This window comes from Melanerpes formicivorus, unplaced genomic scaffold (genome assembly GCF_026170545.1).
Source record: "Melanerpes formicivorus ecotype bairdi unplaced genomic scaffold, bMelFor1.0.p_v2 SCAF_3, whole genome shotgun sequence".
Lineage (NCBI taxonomy): Eukaryota > Metazoa > Chordata > Aves > Piciformes > Picidae > Melanerpes > Melanerpes formicivorus.
Window position 1 is genome coordinate 33,509,886 of NW_027142355.1, and position 24,780 is coordinate 33,534,665.

Consider the following 24,780-nt stretch of genomic DNA (forward strand, 5'->3'; position numbering starts at 1 on the left):
AGAGCAAAAAGGAGACATCTCCTTCACCTTTTTAACTAGACTGTATGAGCTTGCCATCTGAAGGAAGGCTGCTCTGCCTCTGTTAGCAGATGCCACAAAGCCGCTCTGTCCATTTAACGCTGGTCGGAATTCTGGATATTACCAAGGATGCAGCTTCAGCACAGCTGCAATGAATACCCACAAGAGCTGCATTTTCATCTCCCATAGCAACTTTTATTTCCATCACTGTGATGCTATAGAAGAAGAAAGGAGAAAGGGGAAGGAACAGCCCAACCAACCTGTGAGTGTCGGGTCCAGAGATCACACAAAAGAAATCCCAGCGTGAACAAATTGCAGGCATACAACTATTTAAACAAGCATAACACACACTACTACTTGTCACACTAACAGAACACTTTCATTTGTGTGTGCTGTTGTAGCATACATGTAGAAGTCTGTGACTGTTTGAGGCTGTGTCTTTAAGAAAGGGACAGTGCTGGGACACTCTGGCTGAATGTTTTGGTGCATGTTTTGCCTAATTATTTAGAGAGTTGTACAAGTGCAGTGGAGTACTGCCCATGTAGCACAATGCCATGAGGTAGGATGCCACGAGCTTTAATTTCTCCTAATAACTTATTTCTGTGCTGCTTTTAGACTCGACACTACCTCTGTAGCCCATAACTTATTGCAAAATCCTGACTGGGATTTTTTTTAACATAAAACTCCTCCATGGGGAGGATTTTAGGATCCCAACACAGAGCTTCACTGGAATAGGACAGAAAACAAGAAGTGGGAAGTTCTATGTGCACTTCATAAGAAGTGAAGAGTTTTAGACACGATAAAAATGTAGTGACACTTGTAGAGGCAGCATAGCACTCCCTGAGACAGTCCTTGCAAGGCTGACTTTAAAAATGCAGAAGCACAGTTCGTACCTGCTCTGGTCTGAGGCCTGGGGGAACCCAAGCATATTCTTCCAAGGCACAGCCAGAGTCATCATCAGATGTTGAGCTTCGCTGACACCCAAAAACAAGATTGTTGGCTTTGGCCTCCATCTCCAATGGCATAGGTGTGAAGCGTTAAATATTTCAGCTGCAGCTCATCAAGAAATTGATCTGGAAGAAGAGATTAACAGAGCTTTAATAAATCTGAACATGCAATAACTGATTATCAGCACGAATGATCTTACAACGCTTTACTATTCCTTTGAGTTGCCCAGATCAGTGATTGAAGCATCATCACAGCTTGCCACAAGCAATTCAAAGGTGCTTAAAATAGTTACAAAAATAAAACCGCTCAAGAAAAAGAAAACTAGACACACACACACTACCGTGTTCAACAGCTGCAGTGCGTTTCAGTATTAACACGGCTGCTTTTACACTTCCGCTTGTGTCACATCCCATCTTACTTGCAGGTCTATCCAGGAAAGACTCATTGATCAGGTGTTAACCAAAGGAATGACACAAGTTCTTCTTCAAGCCCTTAGTACCACCATTCTAGTGACACAAAAGCCATGACAACCACTTGACAGAAAATAAATTACTAGAGAAGGATGGCTGTGTGTGCAGTGCGTGTGAGGTAGACACAGAGTAGTGAGTGTCTGCTGGATTACTCTGAGAACTTTGGAGGGGAAGGGTGTTGGTCCACAGAGTTGCAGAGGGACCTCGACAGGCTGGACAGATGGGCAGAATCCAATGGCATGAGATTTAACACATCCAAGTGCCGGGTTCTGCACATTGGCCACAACAACCCCATGCAGTGCTACAGGCTGGGGTCAGAGTGGCTGGAGAGCAGCCAGGCAGAGAGGGACCTGGGGGTACTGGTAGATGGCAGGCTGAACATGAGCCTGCAGTGTGCCCAGGCAGACAAAAGGGCCAATGGCATCCTGGCCTGCATCAGGAACAGTGTGGCTAGCAGGAGCAGGGAGGTCATTCTGCCCCTGTACACTGCACTGGTTAGGCCACACCTCGAGTACTGTGTCCAGTTCTGGGCCCCTCAGTTTAGGAAGGATGTTGACTTGCTGGAGCGTGTCCAGAGAAGAGCAACAAAGTTGGTGAGGGGTTTGGAACACAAGCCCTATGAGGAGAGACTGAGGGAGCTGGGGCTGCTTAGCCTGGAGAAGAGGAGACTCAGGGGTGACCTTATCACTCTCTACAGCTACCTGAAGGGAGGTTGTAGACAGGCGGATGATGGTCTCTTCTCCCAGGCAGCCAGTACCAGAACAAGAGGACACAGTCTCAGGCTGCGCCAGGGGAGGTTCAGGTTGGATGTTAGGAAGAAGTTCTATACAGAAAGAGTGATTGCCCATTGGAATGGGCTGCCCAGGGAGGTGATGGAGTCGCTGTCATTGGAGGTGTTCAGGAGGAGACTTGATGGGGTGCTTGGTGCCATGGGTTAGCTGTTTGGGTGGGTTGGATTGGTTGATGGGTTGGACATGATGATCTTGAAGGTCTCTTCCAACCTGATTTGATTTATTCTAAATAAAGGTTTATTATATATCTGAAATCCAGTTATGACAGATTAGGCTCTATAAAATACCTTATGATCTATTAATTCAAAACCCTACAGGGACATTCTTCTGTTGATTCATGAAGCCTGAAGAGCTGACTATCAGTGGGAGTCACAGCTGGCACAGAAGGCCCTCACTGACATCCATAAGCATTCTGCAGTAAAAAGCTTATTAAGATAAATGTCTTACATTAATTCTAGCAGAAGTTCTTAGGAAATTCAGACCAGGAATTTCAGTGAAATACAGATAACCAAAAGCAGAGTGAATGTATCCTACCATTTTTTAGAATTTAGAATAAACCAAACCAGGTTGGAAGAGACCTTCAAGATCATCGCGTCCAACCCATCAACCAATCCAACCCACCTAAACAACTAACCCGTGGCACCAAGCACCCCATCAAGTCTCCTCCTGAACACCTCCAATGATGGTGACTCCACCACCTCCCTGGGCAACCCATTCCAATGGGCAGTCACTCTTTCTGTATAGAACTTCTTCCTAACATCCAACCTAAACCTCCCCTGGCACAGCCTGAGACTGTGTCCTCTTGTTCTGGTACTGGCTGCCTGGGAGAAGAGACCATCATCTGCCTGTCTACAACCTCCCTTCAGGTAGTTGTAGAGAGTGATAAGGTCACCCCTGAGTCTCCTCTTCTCCAGGCTAAGCAACCCCAGCTCCCTCAGTCTCTCCTCATAGGGCTTGTGTTCCAAATCCCTCACCAGCTTCGTTGCCCTTCTCTGGACTCGTTCCAGCAAGTCAGCATCCTTCCTAAACCATGACAGACATCCTGACCAGTGGGGTTAGAAACAAGCTTGCCTTTAAAGTATGACATTATACATGAGCTGTGCCTTCCCCATTTTAGGCAATTCTTTTACCTGTTTGTCTAAATACAGATGGAACTTTGTCAGTGCTAGATCTGAGCTGTAGAAGACTTTACTATCCTTGACATACAATCTGGCTGATGGGTCTAAAGGGGAGAGCAATCTAAAAACTTCTGGTGGGTACCACATTATGTTTCCAATTTCATCACCACCAGGTTAAAGAAAATGAGTTGCTGCTAGATCACAGGTGGAAGAAAGATGTAAGAATGAGTACCCAAGTATTCTACTAGTGACCCAATAGGAGTTTCTCTTCCTTCAAGTGTGAGGTCCTGGCTAGTGCCAGGCTCTTTGATTCAGGGCATAAACCCAAACCTGCTCCATGAAAGTGGCCACATGCATGCAAAGCCTCAAATGCAGAGAAATTGTGATATTCAGTATGACACAGCCTATCTGATCTACCTAGCTCCATTTTCAATATGTCTATACAGTCCCATACCAAATAAAAAGAGATGGGCTTACTTAGCTCTTCCACTGGGCTAGTGCTCAAAAAATTAACTTGTTCAACTTTACTTCAAAAACTTCTGGTTTGAAAACATACACACTACTTTTGGTGCACTGCTAAGGCACCAACACACTTCTATTATGCTACACAGCTGCGCTGTAAGAAGGGATTCATTTAATATTTGAGAGGCAGGCAAACATCTCTCTCCTCTTTGAGAGCAAGCTGTTTCTACAAACCTTATGAGCTGTCAGGCAAACTTCTGAAATCTTACTCTAGCCAAACAACTGAAACTTGGCAAAACACTTTCTGAGCTTCTTATGGCCATACTGCAGTTTGTGTCATGGAAGGTAAGTAAAACCAAACTCAATCCTAACAGCTCAATCCTATATATGTACAAGAGAAAGACATCTAGGTCCATTGATTTGGTTTCCTTCAAAAACAAACTGTAAGGTAAGTGATACAAAACTGTTTCCTCTTTCCACATACTACTGGAAAGGCAGTCACAGAATCACAGAATGTATATGACTGGGGGAGACCTCAAAGATTATCCAGTCCAATGCTCAGCCAAGCATTAGGAAGGTTTTTCTTATTGCTTGTATAAAACTGGAGCGTGAGGAAGGAAGTACAGCGGGGTACTGTGACACAGTTAAGAAACCACTCTATCAAAAAGCAACAGCAGTGCTGACTGTTCTGTCCAGATGAATGGGGATGCTCAGGTTGGCAGTTAGTGTCCCACGTCATCTATACCCAAATAATTCTTAAGGGTAAAATCACTATGACCATCAATGAGAAGTCCAGGTCCTTCCAGATGACCTCAGTAGAATCATAGAATCAGTAAGGCTGGAAAAGACCTCAAAAATCATCAAGTCCAACCTGTCAGTAGATGAATTGCTTTGCAATTTCCCTTCAGAAACAGATACAGCTGGCTCACATGCCACTCACGCCTAAGATGCCATTTCCAATTACCACAGCATTGCAACACAAGAACTTGTGTTGGTTAGACTCACTTTTGAAGACACCTCTCCGATAACCCAGCAATAAAAGGAGTTACTAGGTGAAACATCTTTGCCAACATTACATTAGACAGCCTGACCTCAACTGCACCACAGGAAACAGATCTGCTACAGAGTTTAGGCAAAGATACAGGTTCAGCTCTGCCAGTCCTCGGGCACTCAAGCAGGGTGTACCTGTGGTTTACTCACACCCAACGCTCACCAGCACACAGGTAATTGAGTAATTGCTTCATACTGATTGCTCCAAAACCTTTTCTCTATAAGATCAAAGATTAACTTCTCTGACTAATTTTTTTTCCTTTTGAAAGACCAAGAGACAACCCAAAATTTGAATTCATGAGGCCTTGCTAACTTTTCTGAGCATTTTTGAGCTAAGGCTACACGCTGCTTCTACATGGCCAAAAGCCACACTAGATAATGCTGTATAGCAAAGGTACATTAAGTGCGGGAGCATTGCCTCATTCCAAATGAAGACAAGGCGTTGGTGTGAGCCAGACCACACTGCTTTTCCACAGAAAGTGATCCTGCTTGGGTTGCCTTTGACCATCCATTTCAGACAGCAAGCATTCCAGCTCCAACAAGAGAAAATCACAGACCCACAAGCCCATTTCCCAGCGATACAAGGCAGGGTGAAAGTATGGCTGGTAGAACATCAAGCCAACTGTTAAATACAACTTTACCATCGGGGTGCTGCTCCTCCCCAAAGAAGGCACTTGGAAATGTTTAAAGCGAGGTCTATAAACCTCCATGACCTGAGATGACTGAAAGGACAGCATACACTTTAAAAGAGAAACGCCACCATGGAGCTAATGTTAAGCCAGCTATAAAATGACTGACAGTGCACCAGCTATCAATACGGCCCTGTCACAAATATTGTGCTGTTGCTCAGAACAAGGTTTCTAAACCAGCCCACCTTAACAGCAGGCTCTCTGCAGAACTCCTTTAGCAATTGCTTGTTTAGGAGTTCTCCTTCCTTCTCCTGCTCAAGTGTAATTTGGTTTGCATTTTAAAACTACAGGCTTCTTCCTCCCCATCCCCCAACCACGCTCATCCTTCAAAGTGGTCCGTTTAAGATGAATACATCCTAAGGAGGACTCAAATGAATATAAACAACAGCTGAAAAAATAAATGCTTTCAGAGGGATGAGTAGAAAGGTGGTCTTTCTACTCTTGCCATAACATCTACAAAACATAGCAGGATGTTTTGCTTTGCTTTCTCAAGAGTCTGAAACATTTTGAGGTTTCAACTCCATTCAAATTATTACCTTGCAAAAAAAACTTCATAGGCTGCAAGGTATTTCGCTGGGAACTTGACAACTATGAATAACATAATTGAATTAAACAGCTAAATTTGGTTTTGAAAAGAAAAGCAATTAATACATTTTTTTTTCCACAAATGCATTACGCCAACTGTATTACGACAAAGTTCAAAGAAGTGAAGGGAAACTACACTTTTAACTACAAAACAAAGTATCAGGATAGCAAACTCAGAGCAAAGCTATTGCTGAACCCCATATGAAGGTTCCTACGTGCTAGGATTTCCAACTCACTGATTATGTTCACCCCTGATCAGATAGAGAAGGTCATGATTTGTGAGCACAGTTAGACAAACATCTCCTTGCCCATCCCCTGCTGTTTTACTCCGTCCTGCAGGGCAAATTGTTTAACAACTTTTTTGTTAGAAGGCTTGTTAACAAGGCTATAGGGGATACAAGATGCATATCGCGTGTATCCCTTCACAATGAAGGAGTTAAGATTAGCATGGCCAGCCCACTCACCTGTTTGTTTAATCCCCAGTGCATGATAACTACATTAGAAGAGGAAGAGCACAATACAGCAGCAATAAACTACCACAGAATAACCATTGTTTTTCTAAATTTCCAGTGTGTATGACATGAATGATCAGAAAGTCCCACTCCCTACCTACAGTACAAATCATGTATTTACAGGCAGCTCTACAGCTCTGTACGTGGGAAACCTGAATTCAGAGTTGATAAGCAGAATTTCATCAGCACCATCACACGGTGACTTCCTCTGGCGTTGGCTCCTTTGAGTAATGAACTATCCAGAATACGGGGGGAAGGAATGAACCCTGTATACTTGTTCATTCAGCAGACCTTTAGATGGACCTTAGAACTTTTTTCCCCTTTCATTTACCAGCGTGCAAGGAGGGAGGAGTTAACTGCTTTCCCTCTTTCCCATCCTAGCACAACGATCACTTTTGCAACTCGAAGGCCGACGGTGCTTCTCAGAGTATCTCCTTTTGACAAGCCACACTGCAAAGACAGGCTACCTGCAGTAACAAAAGGAGGAAGCCCGGTGACAAAGTATCACCCCCCGCCAGCACATCTGCCTGGGATGTTATGCTTGGCGCTGCGCAGCGCTGAGGGGAATACAAGCGCCCGCTGCAGTTAGGCAAGAACCAAACCTCTAGCCGAGGAAGAGGTATTCTCACGGATGCTTCTCCCCCCCTGCCCTCCTTAAGAGAGTGCACAGATTTAGAAAGAACAAAATCTTGCCTTTTACAGTCTCCCATTGATTTTTTAAATTCTATTTTAAACAGCAGCCAGACTTTACTCCAATGTACACATATACTCGGGTTTCACCCCGTCACCTGTTGGCTCCCGAACAACACCCTTCTTTGTTAGGGCTCACAGCCCTCATTTCAGACAAGTTTCCAGAGAAAACACTTCAAGAAAGTGTTCAGTAAGTCAGAAGACTGGAGTTGTAAAACTCCCCAAACTAATTCCGCGCACAGCCCAGTTTATTCTGACAGGCAGGCCGAGCCAGATGCGCTCATCTCAGAGGGGCCGGAACGACGCCTTCATAAGGCTGAAGGACAGAAATTTTCCTTCTCCTTCCTAAGTTTCAAGGCCGTTACGATGGGTCAGAGGCGCCCGAGGTTCCCCCAGTTCCTCCCCGTCGGCTCCCCACCGCTGCGCCGCGACACCGGCCCCCGCCCAGCGGCTCCGGCGGGCGCGCCGCGAGGGAGAGTGGCATCGGGACCGGCAAATTACCTCTTCACAGCACCGAAGAGTGGCTGGGCTGCTGGAGAAGCTGGGTGCGGAGGCGTAGGGGAAGTGATGCCCGCTGCTGACCCGACCTCTTCGCTGCACTCACTGTTTTAAACCGAGCCCCTGCCCCAGCTGTCCCCCCGGGGCTGCAAAGTCCCGGGGAGGCGTCCACAGCTCCCCGGCTGCGGGACCGGGCGCGCTGCTCCCCTTTCCGTTCCTTTCCCCAAGCAGGTCCGGAGGAGCGGCCAGCGCCAGGCACAGCCCCGCCGAAGAGGGGGGTAGCAGGGGGGGACTTCTGCCCAGTCCCTGCCGGGCGGCGCCGCCACTTCCCCTCCTCGTCCCGCCTGCTGGGAGCGCGGCGGGAGAGCTACCTGCGCCGCCCCCGCGCCCTCCTACCTCTCCACCCCCGGGGCTGCCAGCTGGGAAGGGAGCAGCCTCCCGAGCGCTCCTCCCGAAACGCGCCCCGGACCAGCACCGTCAGCATCGACCCCCGGCATCCCCTGCTTGGGACAGGAGTGCGGCGGCCACAGAGCGGCCCCTCACCGGTTCCCCGTCGGCCGCGGGAGGAATTTCTCCCACCAGCGATCTTCCCATCAAAGCGCTGCCCAAGGCGGAGCAGAGAGGGAGGGAGGAAGAGAAGCAAGGAGCCCCTCCAGCCGCCGTCTCCGCCGCCTGCCCACCCGGGGGACCAAGCGTTTGCAGAAGCAATAAATCTTCGCGCTCAGAACACGACGGACATGTGTTTTACCGACAGGGCTTTTGTTCTTGTTTACGCCCGAAATAGATTTCCCACCCCACCCTAAGCCGCGCTCCGGGCTGACCCTGCCCGGCCCGGCCAGCGCGGTCCTGTCACCCCGCAGCGCACTGCGGAGTTAAGGACCCCGAGTAAGCCCGGGAAAACCTTTGCTCTAGATCGCTGTGTATGAATAAAAGTAACCAAAAAAATAAAATCACTCCGAAGCCAAGGACCACAGCGAGCAGATGCCCATCACTGCCTTCCTTAGCACATCTCAAGTGAGAAAGAGGTGTTCGAGACCCTGCCTGTGCACAGTAAAGTGCACCTGAGCTACCTGGACAAACAACTGCCAGCCTTCAGCTTTATCCCACCCCCCCACCCCCCCCAGTGTGGGCATAAAACGCCCCGAGAGGCGGGTGGTTTGGCTTCAAAGGCTGGCGAGCAGCTTCGCCTCCGGCACCGTGAATGTAACCGTGAACAGCGCGCTCAGATTTCCTCTTTCCTCTTCCCTCCCGCTCTTTATTTCCCTTGGGAAGTCATTATCAAAGAGAACGACTGCCTCTCGGGGTCAAAGCGGCAACCTCGCTGCGAGGGGCAGCGGGGCAAGCAGCGCGGCAAGCAGCGGGGCAAGCAGCGACTCGCCTCCTCCCACTTTCCCAACCCCCACCGAGGCCGGAGGTGCCTTATCCCCCGTGCGGGAGGGCGACGGACGAAGGCACTTCGCGGACACTTATCGCTTCCCTCAGGAACCAATTTGCATGAATTTAAATTCACTCTTCTAAATTTGAATAACTTTGCCCGCAGGGTGCTATGGGGAGACGGCCCTGACGGGTAAAGGTGCGGCAGCTGCAGATGGCAGAGGCGCTCAGGAAAGCATCCTGTCCCTAGCGTGTACCCTCCTAGTTCCGACCCCGGCGCTCAGCCAGGCACACGGGAGATTCAAGGCGGGCCAGGAAGAACTGCTATCCCCCCGCTCCGCTGTGCTGATTAACCATCGCCAGACGCAGCCAGACAGAAAGGCAGACTTGATGGATCAGGACCAATACTGAGCTATCTGATCTTGAGTAGCCAAGCCCATCCTGGGTTAACGACGTTAAAAACACAGCCGATCCCCATCACAAAACCACAGCGACATGAGATGTACCTGGCGCCCTAACAGTTATATTTGTTACCGTAGGTGAGCAGCAAGATGTCGCGCAGATCCAGCCCCGTGAATTCAAAGCTGCACTCCGTGACTCCTGCAGCGGAAAAAACCTGCTGAAACTCCTGCAAATTAACCAGCTCCCATCCTTCCACACCCCATTTCACTTCCATAAACAGTTCCGCTGGTTGTACTACCCCCATTCCCAAACTGCTAAGTTGTTTCGAGGTCAAAGTTGGTGTATCACTTGGATGAACCAGAGATTGTCAGAGCTTTTGTCAGTGCTAGCTTTACAAGACCCAGACTGTTTCTATTCTGTTTGTTGGACTGAGCAGACCCCATCTGGTGGCCAGCTGAACATCTGCCAACTCCATTCATCATTAATCAAAAATGGAAATGTCAGGAATAATGTTTATTCTTCCCCACTACATGACTGAATTAAATACCAACAATTTGCATATATTGTCTACTCCTTTTCCAGGGGTGCCTGACCTTTTCTTAGCAGTTCCCTGCAGCGAGGGCTCACCGCATCTGCACAGCACACTTCAAAAAGGAGAATCTCATTTGGGGACTTCTGCAGCACAACCCACTCAATGGCTGCAGATAAACTTGCAAAGTTTCCTGACCTGGAGCCTACTGAAGCCAAAGAGGAGACACTCACTTACTTTACTGGGTAGTGAAACTGTCCCAAATCTCACTAACACTTTCCCCGACACTAAAGTGTTTGAGGGTGTACAGAGACAGTTGGCTGCACTGCTCTATTTTCCTGGCTTGAACACAGAAACTACTATATTGTTCTGGGCAATGTACTTAAAGATAATCAGGCCAAAACCAGCCGTTCTAGCCTGAACTCATGTGGTCAGAAGATTTCCCTGAAATTACTGTCTCTATGAACAAAACATTTGATTTTGATCTTAATGGAAAAGCCACCACAACCCCTGTTAAATCCACTACAGCCCTTGTTAAATTGTTTCAAGTAGTCTATTTTAAACTTCCCTCTCCCCCCCCCCCCTTTTTAAATTAAAAAAATATCTCAGCTAGGCTGTGTTTCAGTGCTCCAAAGCTGATGGTGGTAAAGTAGCCTTGAATGGTAGGCTAAAGAGCCAGCTATCATAACTCCCTCTAGGCATTTGCAACTTGTGAAGGCCATTCCTTCTCTTTTGATTCAGGCTGCTTCCACAAGAACAAATGTGGTGCTGTGATTTATTAATTTTTTTTTTACACAACAAGTACGACAGCATATAACATATTTGTTATGTAAAGCATAAAATATGCTACAGAAGTTGCCTTTAAAAAAACCCAACGGAACTGGAAAAGGGGGGGGTGGGGAGGGGAAAGGCAGAAAATGGCTTGCCCTTTAAGGCATGCTACAAATTCTTGACTGTGGCTGATCCTTCAAACAAACAGATGTTTCAAGGGACCTGTAATAGATATGGAACCTTTTGCCCTAAGGTATTAGCACAAATTTAGTCTAGGTAACAACTTTCTTGTACTGTTGACCAGACAAGGGGTGTTCTCTGGCCTGGAAGAAATTCCCTAAGCGAATCAGTGTGGTTTTTCAGTTGGCAATTACCCACATCAGGGAACAATCCCTGAGATAACACTGGTAATTGCTACCTTTGTTGGCAGTCACAGAAGAGAGACCAAGGAGCAGAAAATGAATTAACCTCTTGTGCTTCAGAGATGACTTCTCTGGGTGGGACAGTGGCATAACACCCATCTCTCAAGCCCATTCAGTTCTGTGCACAAACAGAGGAGTTCACCCTCTACATCATCACCCTGTAATGATCACCACCTCCACTCCAAGAGTTTTAATTAAGCATCATCTCACCCTGTTCATTTAAAAGAAAAAGTTGAGAGTCAGCTATGAAAGGTGAAAGTATGCAGTAAGGTGAATGGAAGCTACAATAACAACAAAAAATATCTGTGAGCAATAACTCTTTCAGAGAATGAGTGCAGTCAATGAGAAAACAATTTAAAATAATCCAGGTTGTGTGTTTTGAAACAAAACAAACCATGAAATGTTTTGCATGTTTCTGACAGCACAGGAGGAGTTCACAGAGCAGGAATTACAGCTGCTCCCCAAGGGTTTATGCACAAATCAAAGCCTGCCTGACGCAGGCGGGTATGCCCTTCAGGAATTTTAGGGACAAGGGCTCGACCATGTATGGTTGTGCCTGCAGGCTACAATACAGGGAGCTCTAAGATGTATTTACAGCTCTAGGGTACTTTCCACCTTGAGAGTGGTCCCATGTTTATGCCCTGAGAGAGTGAAAAGGCCACAGTAAGGGACCTTCGTTTCAGCTGATCTACTGGAAAACCCAACCCAGTGCAAATATGCAGGTTTAGGTCCCTGGACCTGCCAGTGTCAGCACAAAGGAAAGCAGGAGCAACTCCTGTAAGGCTGGACTATTGTGCAGTTCCAGGCTTAGCTATCAGCTTCACTCCCTCTGTCTTCTGGGCAAACTGGGTATCACAGGCCTTGCAAGCACAGAGGAAGAGGGTCTTTCTCAGTCAATGCATAAATGGCCTGATCTCCCAGCCCACAATACATAATGCTCAAACAGAACTGAAATTTAACTATGTTTGCCTTTGTGCGTTCAGCGGCATCTCTAGATACTTGGGCATCTCGTCAAACCTGGCCCTAGGCCTCCTCTCACAGGAGGAACGTGAGTGTGGGATTGTGCTTTCAGAGGTGGAAACATTTTGCACAGAGTTACTGCTCTATACGACCACTAGGAGATACCTGACACAGTGGATGCCTGGAAGCAAAGCTGAAGTCTTGAACGACCCTAATAGACCCCCAGAGGGAGGCCACCCACGTTCCTGCCAATCTGCACCTACAGCCATAGGGGAACCTTCCTTGTGTTCTCCCCTTTCAACACTGCTTCCTCCTGCACACCCAAACAGGGGAGTCTGGCACCAACAGTGGATCACCACGTACAGCTGATGCTGTGTCACTGCCTGCTGTCTTCCTGCATGTTCTTTTTTTCAGGCTGCAAAGAAAGGGTACAGCAGCAGTACCTCATGAGTTCTGATGGCTCCAAAGCCTGAACCTCTGCCTATTTTAAAATAGCATTCAAATATAAATAACATTGAAAAATACAGAGAATATCAGCTCTGCAGGAGATATGCAGGTGAAACACATGAGATGATACCCAACAGAGAGAGGATAATTCAGGTATTAAAAGGAAACGTGCGCGTGAAACACAACAAGTTAAAAAAATAAGCACTCTTGCCCCACTTCGGTTGTGATTGAGTCAGGATGCTTGGTTTCCACTCTTTGGTGCCTGTGATCCTCATAGTCTGCCCTCTGCCTGCCTCAGTCTCAACAAAACAGCATCAATGCCCCAAACAGCTTTTAAAAAGTGAAATCTTCATTCTCACCCAGCAAGCAAAGTCACAGGGACTTGCTAAGGCATCCAACAATAGGCGTCAAGGAGGGAAACAATGCCTGAGTAGCTCACTATGGAGAGTGGGGACTGGCTGGCATCAGCTACTGTTTGTTGGGAATGCAAGTTTAACAGAGGGGTTTTATTTCCTTTTCTTAACATTCTCAGAGCTGGAGACCAAAGCACCTTTTAAAACCACAACCCCGCTTTGCTTCAGGAGCAAAGAATTAAAGTTTCATTAAAATACCCTTCCTTGCTGGATCGGGCTAGGACTTGCTCCTGAACCAACAGGTCTGTTGCCATATCTGGAAACTCTTAACCCCACAGGCTTGTCTGAAGACAATAATCACGATTTTATCATAATTGGCTCCGTGCAGCCCACAGTCACACAGGCCAGGGGGAACTGCCCAGGTGCCCACAGCACCACCGCAGCCACGGGCTGACAGGTGTGAGCAGGGCTCTCCCTCCCACACCAACATGCCCTGGTTAATTAGCACCCTGTCTGCCGGGCTGCACAAGGCACCACAAAGTGCACTGGACCAGCACGCGCCTGCAGCGCTCCGCTGGTAAGAGAGGCTGAGGCAGGGTGGAATTGCTGCCTGGGTTTCTGATAGCAGCCCGGTGCAAACACGCCATTATGCAATGGGGAAGGTGTTGCAGAGCCGGCGCTAATGCGCTCTGTGCTTATTGAGGGACTTCTCAGGCAAGCGTTGCGCCAAAGCCTGTGAGGATGATGAATGATGTCACTCTTATCTGCGTCGAGCTCCGCTGTCGGGCCCTGTCTCCAAAGAACTCCTTGCAATTTATCTAAATTAGTTTGGAAATTGATTTAGATTACAAGAAAATAAAAAAGGAAATGATGCAAACCGTGTGGCTCTTCTGCTACGGTTAACACACATACCAGCACACAAAATGGGGAGACTGACCCCAGGAGTGGGGCATCCGTGCAAAGAAACTGATCTGGAAACTGTTATTTAAACAAATTTTTAAATGAGTATTTGAAAAAGTACATTTCAAACCCTTTATGAACACAGTTTTGTCACACAAGTAACATTCCTATAGTCAGTCTGCCCTGGCAATGCCTTTCCACATCCTAAACATCCAGAGAAGGGCAACAAGGCTGGGGAGAGGCCTTGAACACAAGCCCTATGAGGAGAGGCTGAGGGAGCTGGGATTGTTTAGCCTGGAGAAGAGGAGGCTCAGGGGTGACCTCATTGCTCTCTACAACTACCTGAAAGGTGGTTGTAGCCGGGAAGGGGTTGGTCTCTTCTTCCAGGCAACCAGCACCAGAACAAGGGGACACAGTCTCAAGCTGCACCAGGGGAGGTTTAGACTTGAGGTGAGGAGGAAGTTCTTCACCGAGCGAGTTGTTCATCATTGGAACAGGCTGCCCAGGGAGGTGGTGGAGTCACTGTCCCTGGAGGCGTTCAAGAGGGGATTGGACATGGCACGTGGTGCCATGGTCTAGTCATGGGGTCTGTGTTGATAGGTTGGACTTGATGATCCTCGAGGTCTCTTCCAACCTAAGTTATACTGTGATACTGTCATACTGTGATACTGTAAACTTAAGGAAAAAAACCCAGGTGGGTAAGTTTAATCAAAAGCAAAATTTGAGATGGAGGATTACTACTGATGCTGCAGCATTGCATCCAGGGAAAACAAAACACAGTGTTAAGCTGAATGTGAGATTTACAAAGGGTTGTCATAACCTCCTCTTGCTCAAAATCCACAGAAGGAGGGAAATCTAGCAGTCAATGAAACAGGTAGCCAGCAGAGTGAATAGAATGGAATAAACCAGGTTGGAAGAGACCTTCAAGATCATTGCGGCCAAGCTATTATCCAACCCACCTAATCAACTAAACCAAGCACCCTGTCAAGTCTCCTCCTAAACACCTCCAATGACAGTGACTCCACCACCTCCCCAGGCAGCCCATTCCAATGGGCAATCACTCTGTGTAGAATTTCTTCCTAATCTCCAGCCTACACCTCCACTGGTGCAGCCTGAGACTGTGTCCTCTTGTTCTGGTGCTGGTTGCCTGGGAGAAGAGACCAACCTCCATCTGTCCACAACCTCCCTTCAGGTAGTTGTAGAGAGCAGTAAGTTCTCCCCTGAGCCTCCTCTTCACCAGGCTAAGCAACTCCAGCTCCCTCAGCCTCTCCTCATAGGGCTTGTGTTCCAAGCCCCTCACCAACTTTATTGCTCTTCTCTGGACACATTCCAGCAAGTCAACATCCTTCCTAAACTGAGGGGCCCAGAACTGGACACAGTACTCAAGTGCTATGCTGCCATTTGTCAGCAGCTGTACCCAGCAGACTACACATATAGGGGAGAGACCACATATATGGAAAAGTACAACACTTGAATTAACTATGAGTATATTTTACCAAATTAATCTCACAGACCATACTTAAGGCAGACAGTGATGCAAGGAAGATGTGAAAAATGTCAAATGGACAAGAAGATACATCACATCTTTATTGGCTTTCTTTAGTAGAGCAGTTGCAAGACAGAAATACAGACTACCAGATTGATGAGGTGTTGAGACCAAAGGCTACGAAACTCTACCACCAAAAGCATCACCACAAAAGGTGTGTGTTTCAGTCTTTTGCCTAGAAAGATCAATGGCTCAGTAATTATCCCAGCCAGGTAAGCCTGGGAACAGTCCTCTCACTTCTTGCTCAGCAAAGAAAAAACCCTGTCTCAAAGACGGGCATGCTTCTACTTCAACAGAGGTTAATCACTTTTCTATGGGCCAGCTCACACTCTGATGCTACTGTTACTGCAGCTTTATTGATTTTATAAAGCTTCTTTTTCCTTCATACTAAAGAAGGCTTCTCATGGACTAGGCAGCATCTAAATGACACCCTGACTCCAAACATTAATGCACAGTTTTACAATGAGTTCCCATGCTTTGTTGCTACCTTAAAACAGAAATGACACTCACATCTCTTCTCTCCCCTTCTTATTCTCTGCTACCCTGAAGAAAGGGAAAAATAAAAGTCCTCCACCTAACTGAAGATCCTTGTATAAGAGCCAGGAAGGTTCCCCCCTCAATCCCACATCTTTCTTGAATGTGTCAGAAATCTTCCTATACTGGCAGCTTGCTAAATAAATTCCCAGTCTTGTTTCCCAATGGAAGTGCTGCAGTACAATCCACCGCTCCAGAAGAGGCACCTAAACAGCCTCCATTTACATGTCAGGACAAATAAAAATCACCAGTAAGGAGGTTTTGCCCTTAGTACAAACTTCACCTTTCTAACATTAATCTAAACTGTGCCTGACTAAATAAGATCCAGGGTAAATATGCAAGTTTCTTTTCCTAGGAGGGTTATGATTCAGAATGTTTTCTGGGAAACTCAAACAGGCTTTCTGCTTAACAGAGTGAGGAATGCTGGTTTGGAGGCTACATCTCTTTGTTTTTCTTTTTTTCCCCTTCTTTTTTAATGCTGTCTCTAAGTATGATTAGTTTTTCTCTGCTGATTTAGCTCCCAGAACAGGTTTATTGCAGGATGAGTTGAGTGCAATTGTTGGTATTAGGGAGGGCATGGGAGGGAAGCCCAGACTGTCCAGTCCCACTCCTGGTCAGTAGCTAAGTATTGTAACTACATGGATACATCAAAACCACATCAAAAGGCAGCCAGGGAAGATGGCTTCACCAGCACTTTACTTGGTTGCCTGCCAAGTAGCCTTGGAATAATGGACATATAGGTATAAACTGAGAAGAAAGACTAGGCAAGAAGTGCTAGATCAGTAAATGCCTCAGACCTAGAAGAGTCACAGTCCAAAGTTATTTGAATGTCAAATTTCTCATCCAAGTATTCACTTCACCATGGAACTAGATACACAGGATGGGGTGGCTGGAGACATAAAAGTGCTTTTTTCCTTCTCTTCATCTCCACTGCACTTAAAGTTCAAGGCCAAGTGGGCAAGTACTGTCTGTTCAAGATGAGAGTTCTGTCTGGTTTTCAGTAGGATAATAGTGAAGATCTCAGACAAATATTCAAATAGAACCCCAGTTAATTATATTTCCTAGCTAGCAATTATTACCCTTTCCACATGCACTAGCAAGATATTCAGTCATAACTACAACAGGGAAAATCAGTTTTATGTCCCCTCATCATCATGACATTACTATAAGGCAAGGCTGGAGCCTGCAAAACATATGTTCTTCCTTAACTGTATTTGTAGAAATGCTTGCAGATTCTTCTTAAAAATATATAAAGAATATTTTCAGAGGAGATTTTAGGTTATTCATAGTAATGAAAATCCTGATGTATGAAGCACACAATAAAAATGAAGATTGTTCTAAGAATGTTCCACTAGTAGCCTGAACATGAATGACCTTTGTATGAGCATCCATTTAGTCTTAAGTCTTTATGGTACTGTCAGATGCTGAAACAGCAACTGCTTGACAATACCAGACACCTGATAGTCAGCAGGCAGCCTCAGAGATTCAAAACACACCCACCTGGCCTTGCCAGGATATCCCAGCTTTTCTTATCAACTTGCCCAGGAGGATGGATTCCTTCGGATGTGTAGCCTTGAAGTAATAATGCCTAGCTTTGAAGGAGTACCAACATAGAACCATAGAAGTGTTAGGGCTGGAAGTGCTAATGCAGGCAGCCAGTACCAGAACAAGAGGACACAGTCTCAGGCTGCACCAAGGGAGGTTTAGGTTGGATGTTAGGAAGAAGTTCTATACAGAGAGAGTGATTGCCCATTGGAATGGGCTGCCCGGGGAGGTGGTGGAGTCACCATCATTGGAGGTGTTCAGGAGGAGACTTGATGGGGTGCTTGGTGCCATGGGTTAGTTGTTTAGGTGGGTTGGATTGGTTGATGGGTTGGACACGATGATCTTGAAGGTCTCTTCCAACCTGGTTTATTATTATTATTATTACAATCTATGGTCATAGACAATACTCCTTTCTAGCATGGACAAGTTCCATCCCCCATTTTTAAGAATACATTTATATTCCACCACTATGAAGTGAAGCATTTCATTGTCACCATGAGTTCCTAGATGAGAGAGTGAGGGAATCGTGCTCAAGTGTCAGGCCACTTTCACAAAGACAGTTCAAGGTTAACTTTGGTGGTTCTGAAGTTTGTAGGGGAAAAAAGGTGAGATAGTTTCAGGATAAGACAGCATAAAAACATCCAACCTTTCCACTATGTAATGCTTCAGTAGTACCTTTTAAACAGGTTTTGAAAGCAAGTATTTGAGATAGCAATGTGACCTCAAGGCAGAGCCCTGAGTTTTAACAAATCAGATTTTGTTAAGTAAAAGCTGTGAATCTCAGAGCTGCTCAGTATGACTTCAGATACGTCTGACAGGGGATTTGTTATGTCATGGCACTTTTACAGGTTTGAGAAATGGCAGTTGTCACATACAGAGTGCATGAAAAGTCCTCAGGATATTCATGTGTGTTTAGTGTTAGGTTAAGTTTTTGTCAGTTTAGTACCTTTAAACTTGCATATTTTCCTGGCTTGGTTTCTTGCCTACAATAATTATTGCTAAGACAAGATTAGCTCTCAGACAATTAGTAAGCAGAGGAAAGATGAGAATAGATGTTTCACAACAGCTACATACACATAACTCTCCAAGCTTGATATAATCTTTGGATTTTTGTGTTACAGACACATCCCTCCCTCCTCACTCATCATCTACTTTCTTGTCAGTGGTAGTCCTTCAGGATTCTCCCGCCCTGATATGCAGAAGTAATGACTCAGTGATAATTCAGTGATAGTCCCACTGGTTTTGTAAGTGCAATCAATTGACAGCTGGTCTGTCATTAATGATGTGGCCTTGCCACATCACATCAAGAACTCCAGTATTCTGAATGTACTCTAAACCTTGCACTGGACAAGTTTTAAAGCAAGAAATACTTTTTCCAACAAAGAGCAGGACAATGGTCTGAGCAAGAATCACTTTATAGGCTTGGATGATCAGCTTTCACTAGCTTTCACCTCCCAACTGGTGTAAGCTCTATTCACAGAAAGAGGACCTTAACAGATTACTAATGGACACATTAAAGAATGGAAAAACAATATACAAAGGAAAAATTAGCTGCAGTTTCATTAAGGAGACTTCAGTTACAGAATGGAGAATCCTGACCTTATTTTGAGTAGTGCCACTGCTTTCTCAACCAATTTGATGCCATTATGCAGCTGAATTACGAAGTCCTTCCTCCATCAATTCTTGGTGTACTGTCAGATAATATCTTTGTTACCATGCAAAGGTGAAGAAAGATGTCCACTCAGCAGGAGCAAAACCAGCTCTCACAGAATGTTATGTTGTTAGTTTGCACCACATTGAACTACAGAAAACAACCCAGACTGGCTCTCTGTCGGGACTACAGAGCCTCAAGTGTTACTCAGTGTTCTTTTGTAAACGAGATTAAAGCTGAATTTATTTCACTACATATTACACCAGGAAGACTGCTCCTGGAGAAATATGCATAGCCAAAACCAGCTTGTAGTGTTGGGTCAGAAGCACACAGCTGGCACTGTACCAAGTACCCAAATATATGATGACTTGTTAAAATTTCATCTGTATCAGCTCCTGCTTGATACCACTAGACTATGCCACCATAACTGACTGATTCTTCAAGACATAAATGATCGATCGCATGGCATCAGTTGTGCCACTGAGATGATGGACTTGCAAGAGGAACAGTAGTCTTCACAAATGAGAAGAGGATCTCAGGTAGTGATACAGGATCTCAGGTAGTGATAGGACTAGGGGGAATGGAATGAAGCTGAAGGTGGGGAGATTCAGGCTAGATGTGAGGAGGAGGTTCTTCACCATGAGAGTGGTGAAACCCTGGAATGTGTTGTCCAGGGAGGTGGTCGAGGCCCCATCCCTGGGGGTGTTTAAGAGCAGGCTGGATGAGGCTCTGTCCAGCCTGATTTAGTGTGGGGTGTCCCTGCCCATGGCAGGGGGGTTGGAACTAGATGATCCTTGGGGTCCCTTCCAACCCTGACTGAAACTATGAAACTATGAAACTATAAGAATGCTGTGGGAAATGGAAGAGGGTAGCTAGTTGTCTACAGCTTAGATACTGAAGACCTTTGCACCTAATCATAACCTTACTACCCAGTTGCCACAACTGCAATGGAGAGGCTGCCTCCTTTTGATTAATCTACAGAAGACAGCAGAGCTAATGTAATAAGGTAAAAAAATTCATTCAATATGCTGCTCCCCTTAGCAGTGGATTTTCAATAGAGATCCATTACTACACAGTGAAAATGACTACAGTAAGTTTAGGAGATGCAATTATCTGCAGCTTTTCTGCATTAAGCCTTGTAACTCTCTCAATAAGCATTTGAGAGCTCACTTACTTTAATTTCTATAGGAAGTTAATAACTTCACAGGAGACAAACAGTGGAACAAGCCATTCACATTTTGTACCATCAACAAATAAACACTGGAGAGGAAGTTTTTGGATCCAGCTATTACCTCTAATTACACCTATCCCTATGAATAAATGAAAACTAGTTTGCATTTCTTCTCTGATCCTTAGCCTCATTTATGTAAGTGTTATGAGGTCAGTCCTTTATCCATTAGCGTGAATTAAGCGATACCCTGCTGGGTGCAGGACTGTTCAGACATGCTGACTGGGGAGCAGCTGCTCTCCTCTTCTGGTATTGAATGTTGATTAGCATCACAGCACATGACACACCACAGGGCATATCGCGTGTCACACTACAGCACACAACGTTTAGTAAGAGCCCAAAGCAAATCCTGCTGTTTGGAAAGCCCAATCTTTGCTTGGAACAGCAAGTCCATAATTCAGCACATGGCCTGTCTTGGGAAAGACTGAATCTCTTGAACAGTGGGCATTCATTTTTTGGGGAAAACACTGACTACCTGAAGCAGAGCTGTATGTTTTAGTGTACTCAACTGGCAAATAGTCAGATCTAGTCATGTTTTCCAGCAAGACACTTGTGAGTTACCCTTTCAGTTCCGATCCAAGACAGAACAAAGCTTCTGTATCATTAGAACTAAGTGGAACAGTTAAATGAAGACATGGCAGACGTGAAAACAGAGTACATGATACAAACTGAAACCCTCAGATATGGATCAAGGTTTGGTATCACCTTGTGACCACTCACAGATCTTCGGCAGAACCTTTATGTTGTCACCTTTCTTCATCTGAAAGATGGGTTCACACTACACTGTCTCAAAAAGGTTCACCACTACTTTGAACACTACTTTGACAATGCTGGAAAATAGCACATCATTGTAATATCAGCATTTCACTCCTTTGACACTACTAACTGGAGGTAAAGAGAAGTTTTTGTCACATTAGTGGAGAAATTAATGTGACACCATTTAAATTTTCAGAGAAATTGGCTATTTTACAGCCAAACATGTTTCATGATAAGGAGCAGTGCTGCTGCCTTGACTCATCTGCAAAGCAGCATCTGTGACATACTGACAATGATTAGCTTAATCTAAATAACTAGAGCTTGATTAGTGAAATTTTCAGCATGCACATTATCTTCTCTAGAAGACCAATGCAGCGATGGAATCTGGTTTTCCATGTGAATAACATGTCTTACTCTGCGTAGCTCTGTCTTGCTCCCAGGAGGTGATGCAAGGAAAACAGGAGAATCCCTCTGGGAACAGTGGGCCAACTTTGGTAGCTGAAGTCTGTCTAATTACTGCCACTGCTGTACAACTATTTCAATGAGCAGAGCTAGAACACCACTTGCATGAGAAGTGTTAGAAGAAATCAGACATCATTAATCAGAAGAATGCTGAAGCAATACAAAACAACCTGCTGCTATTTCTGTGCTGTTCCCAACACAGTCACTTTGTAGGAGAACACCACAGCATTAACAAGGGCTCAAACAAATTTTACATCTACAGCTCAATCCATGGGAACAGCTAAGTGGGGATATGCACTTCTCCATTTTAAATATTAAGGGGGGTGGGGGTGGGGTGCAGAAATCACAATCCAAACTGCACGCTTTTCTTTTTCTCTTCTCACAACTCCACAGCACATTTTCAGATCTGGTGGAAAAGCTACTTCAGAGGCTGAGCTTTCTATTAATAAAAGTTTTGTCTTTTAAATCACAACAACAACAAGAAAAAAATCTGGGTTATGGCAGAAACTTTATAAACTAAGTTTCTGCTTTTAATGGCATCAGTCTCACTCCCATGACCTCAGTGTGACTCTGCTGGAATGCTTCAGTAGAGTTACAGATTATGTCACCTCTCTCCTTTCTCCTCCTCTCCTTCTCTTCTCTTCTCTTCTCTTCTCTTCTCTTCTCTTCTCTTCTCTTCTCTTCTCTTCTCTTCTCTTCTCTTCTCTTCTCTTCTCTTCTCTTCTCTTCTCTTCTCTTCTCTTCTCTTCTCTTCTCTTCTCTTCTCTTCTCTTCTCTTCTCTTCTCTTCTCTTCTCTTCTCTTCTCTTCTCTTCTCTTCTCTTCTCTTCTCTTCTCTTCTCTCTCTCTTCTCTTTCATCCTATATTAACTTCTCACAGCATATGCATGATAATTTCTGTATTTATCTCATGCAGAATGGCATTCTGGGGCCTGTTGGTGGTCACCAGAAAGGAAGCCCTCAGGAGCAGATTGGGCAGACAGCCCTAGTGTGCAGGTCACAGTAAGCAACTTGGCAGAGGACAGTGCTTAAAGCATTCAGCCTCCAGTTCAGGAAGCACTGCAGAGTACTCATACTGGAGCATGGCTTGGGAGGACCAGTGAGACAAAGCCATGAGTTTTTGGTGCAGCTGCAGCCTGGAGAGTGCTAAATACAGCCAAGAAGCACTTAGAGTTCCTTAACCCTTCTTTAACGTGAAGGACATTCAAGTCACCCCTGTACTAGTAAATTAAATGGGGCCAGGGCACAAGCTCAAGCACTTCCCTGCAGTCACCCACACCATTTCACTGGTGATATGCTCCATGGCATGGTTTTTGAATAATGAGCACTACAGAACAGTGTGGGGGATATAGGAAAAGCCACAGATTGTTCCTACCAGGTGGGCCAGAAAGAGTTTGGTTTGGTTTTCTCCACCCACCTTCTGTCGCCTTCTGAGGCTGTGAGCTAGTGCTGGCGGAACCACTCAGCCCATGCCTGCATGTATTACCTCCACACATGCAACACAAGCTCTCAGCTCCCTTGTGAGTATTTCAGTCATGTTGAAAGGAAAAAAAGACAATCCACTGCAGAGCCATGTCTCTGCAAAGGGCATGTGTGGTGGGGCACACAGCACAGTGCAACTATGAGCACAGGCTATGCAATGAGGATTTTGGTAGTCTGGCATCTGGTCTCAGGGTCAGGGTACCAGTAACTGCCCACATAGATGTAGAATAGAATAGAACAGACCAGGTTGGAAGAGACCTTCAAGATCATCGCGTCCAACCTATCATCCAACACCACCTAATCAACTAACCCATGCAACCAAGCACCCTGTCAAGTCTCCTCTTGAACACCTCCAGTGATGGCAACTCCACCACCTCCCCAGGCAGCCCATTCCAGTGGGCAATCACTCTCTCTGTGTAAAACTTCCTCCTGACCTCCAGCCTGAACCTTCCCCGGTGCAGCCTGAGACTGTGTCCTCTTGTTCTGGTGCTGGCTGCCTGGGAGAAGAGACCAACCTCTGCCTGTCTACAACCTCCCTTCAGGTAGTTGTAGAGAGCAATAAGGTCACCCCTGAGTCTCCTCCAGGCTAAGCAGCCCCAGCTCCCTCAGTCTCTCCTCATAGGGCTTGTGTTCCAAGCCCCTCACCAACTTCATTGCCCTTCTCTGGACACGCTCCAGCAAGTCAACCTCCTTCCTAAACTGAGGGGCCCAGAACTGGACACAGTACTCGAGGTGTGGCCTAACCAGTGCAGTGTACAGGGGCAGAATGACCTCCCTGCTCCTGCTGACCACACTGTTCTTGATGCAGGCCAGGATGCCATTGGCCCTCCTGGCCGCCTGGGCTTCTGAGAAGTCTTCCTTCCACCGACTTTAATAAACACATTGAATATGTGGAACAGCAGAGTAACTGTTGCCTTCTCTCAATATTTAGGCTCACAGAGGTTTCCTAATGAAATTGCATTTTGGAACTATGATTTACTCCTACCCAAGTACCGGAAGCAGTTACAGACCTCAGTGCAAAACTTCTGTGTGATAAAACACCGTTAGAACTTTCCCACCATTTGGTAACTTTTGGACAGAATCCTTTTAGCCTTTTGAGAAGACCATTGTTACAAGACTGAAAGGAAAATCAGAGATATTTGAGACTACCTTTTGGAGTTAGGATGATGGGTTTTAATTCATTTTACATTTATAAATGAACTCTAGAGCAGATGCAAGGAAGCAAAAAGAGACTTTCAATGTCACTCACACAGACATTATTTTCAGGGGATACTGCTGTTTTCAATCATGCTTAGCAGTGTTAATTGCTTCTCATTATCAGCAAAACAAAATAAGTACATGCTGACGATAAGGAAACAGCTTTGTTTATCTTCAAAATCATGTGCTTACCAGCACTAAAGCATGTATTTGCCATATGTGCCTCCCTGCCCCCCTTCTTTAAATTACAAATTCATTAATATAGCACAGTGGTGCTATAGTGTTAGTAAGGAATAAAGCACATTTTAAAGAGCAAGTAAGTAGGATAAAACTACTTGGAGAGAAAGGTTTCCCACTGCAGCAGTGTCTTAGCAAGACCAAAGGGGAAATCT

The 24,780-nt window shown here is 45.7% G+C and overlaps 1 protein-coding gene across 4 annotated transcripts in view; it reads right to left on the reverse strand.

The window, feature by feature from the left end:
* PRICKLE1 (prickle planar cell polarity protein 1) overlaps positions 1-24,780 on the reverse strand; it is a 73,904-nt gene that overhangs the window by 9,244 nt on the left and 39,880 nt on the right. The window contains exons 1-2 of one of the 4 annotated variants that reach the window (XM_068170273.1): positions 9,740-9,756; positions 912-1,091 (exon numbers count right to left, since the gene is read on the reverse strand). In XM_068170273.1, coding sequence (XP_068026374.1) covers positions 912-1,043 — 132 coding nt within the window. In that variant the 5' untranslated portion in view covers positions 1,044-1,091; positions 9,740-9,756. Of the gene's footprint in view, positions 1-911; positions 1,092-6,974; positions 7,023-7,834; positions 8,169-9,739; positions 9,757-24,780 lie in introns of those variants that run through there. The other 3 variants (XM_068170269.1, XM_068170270.1, XM_068170268.1) reach the window with 3 other exon arrangements.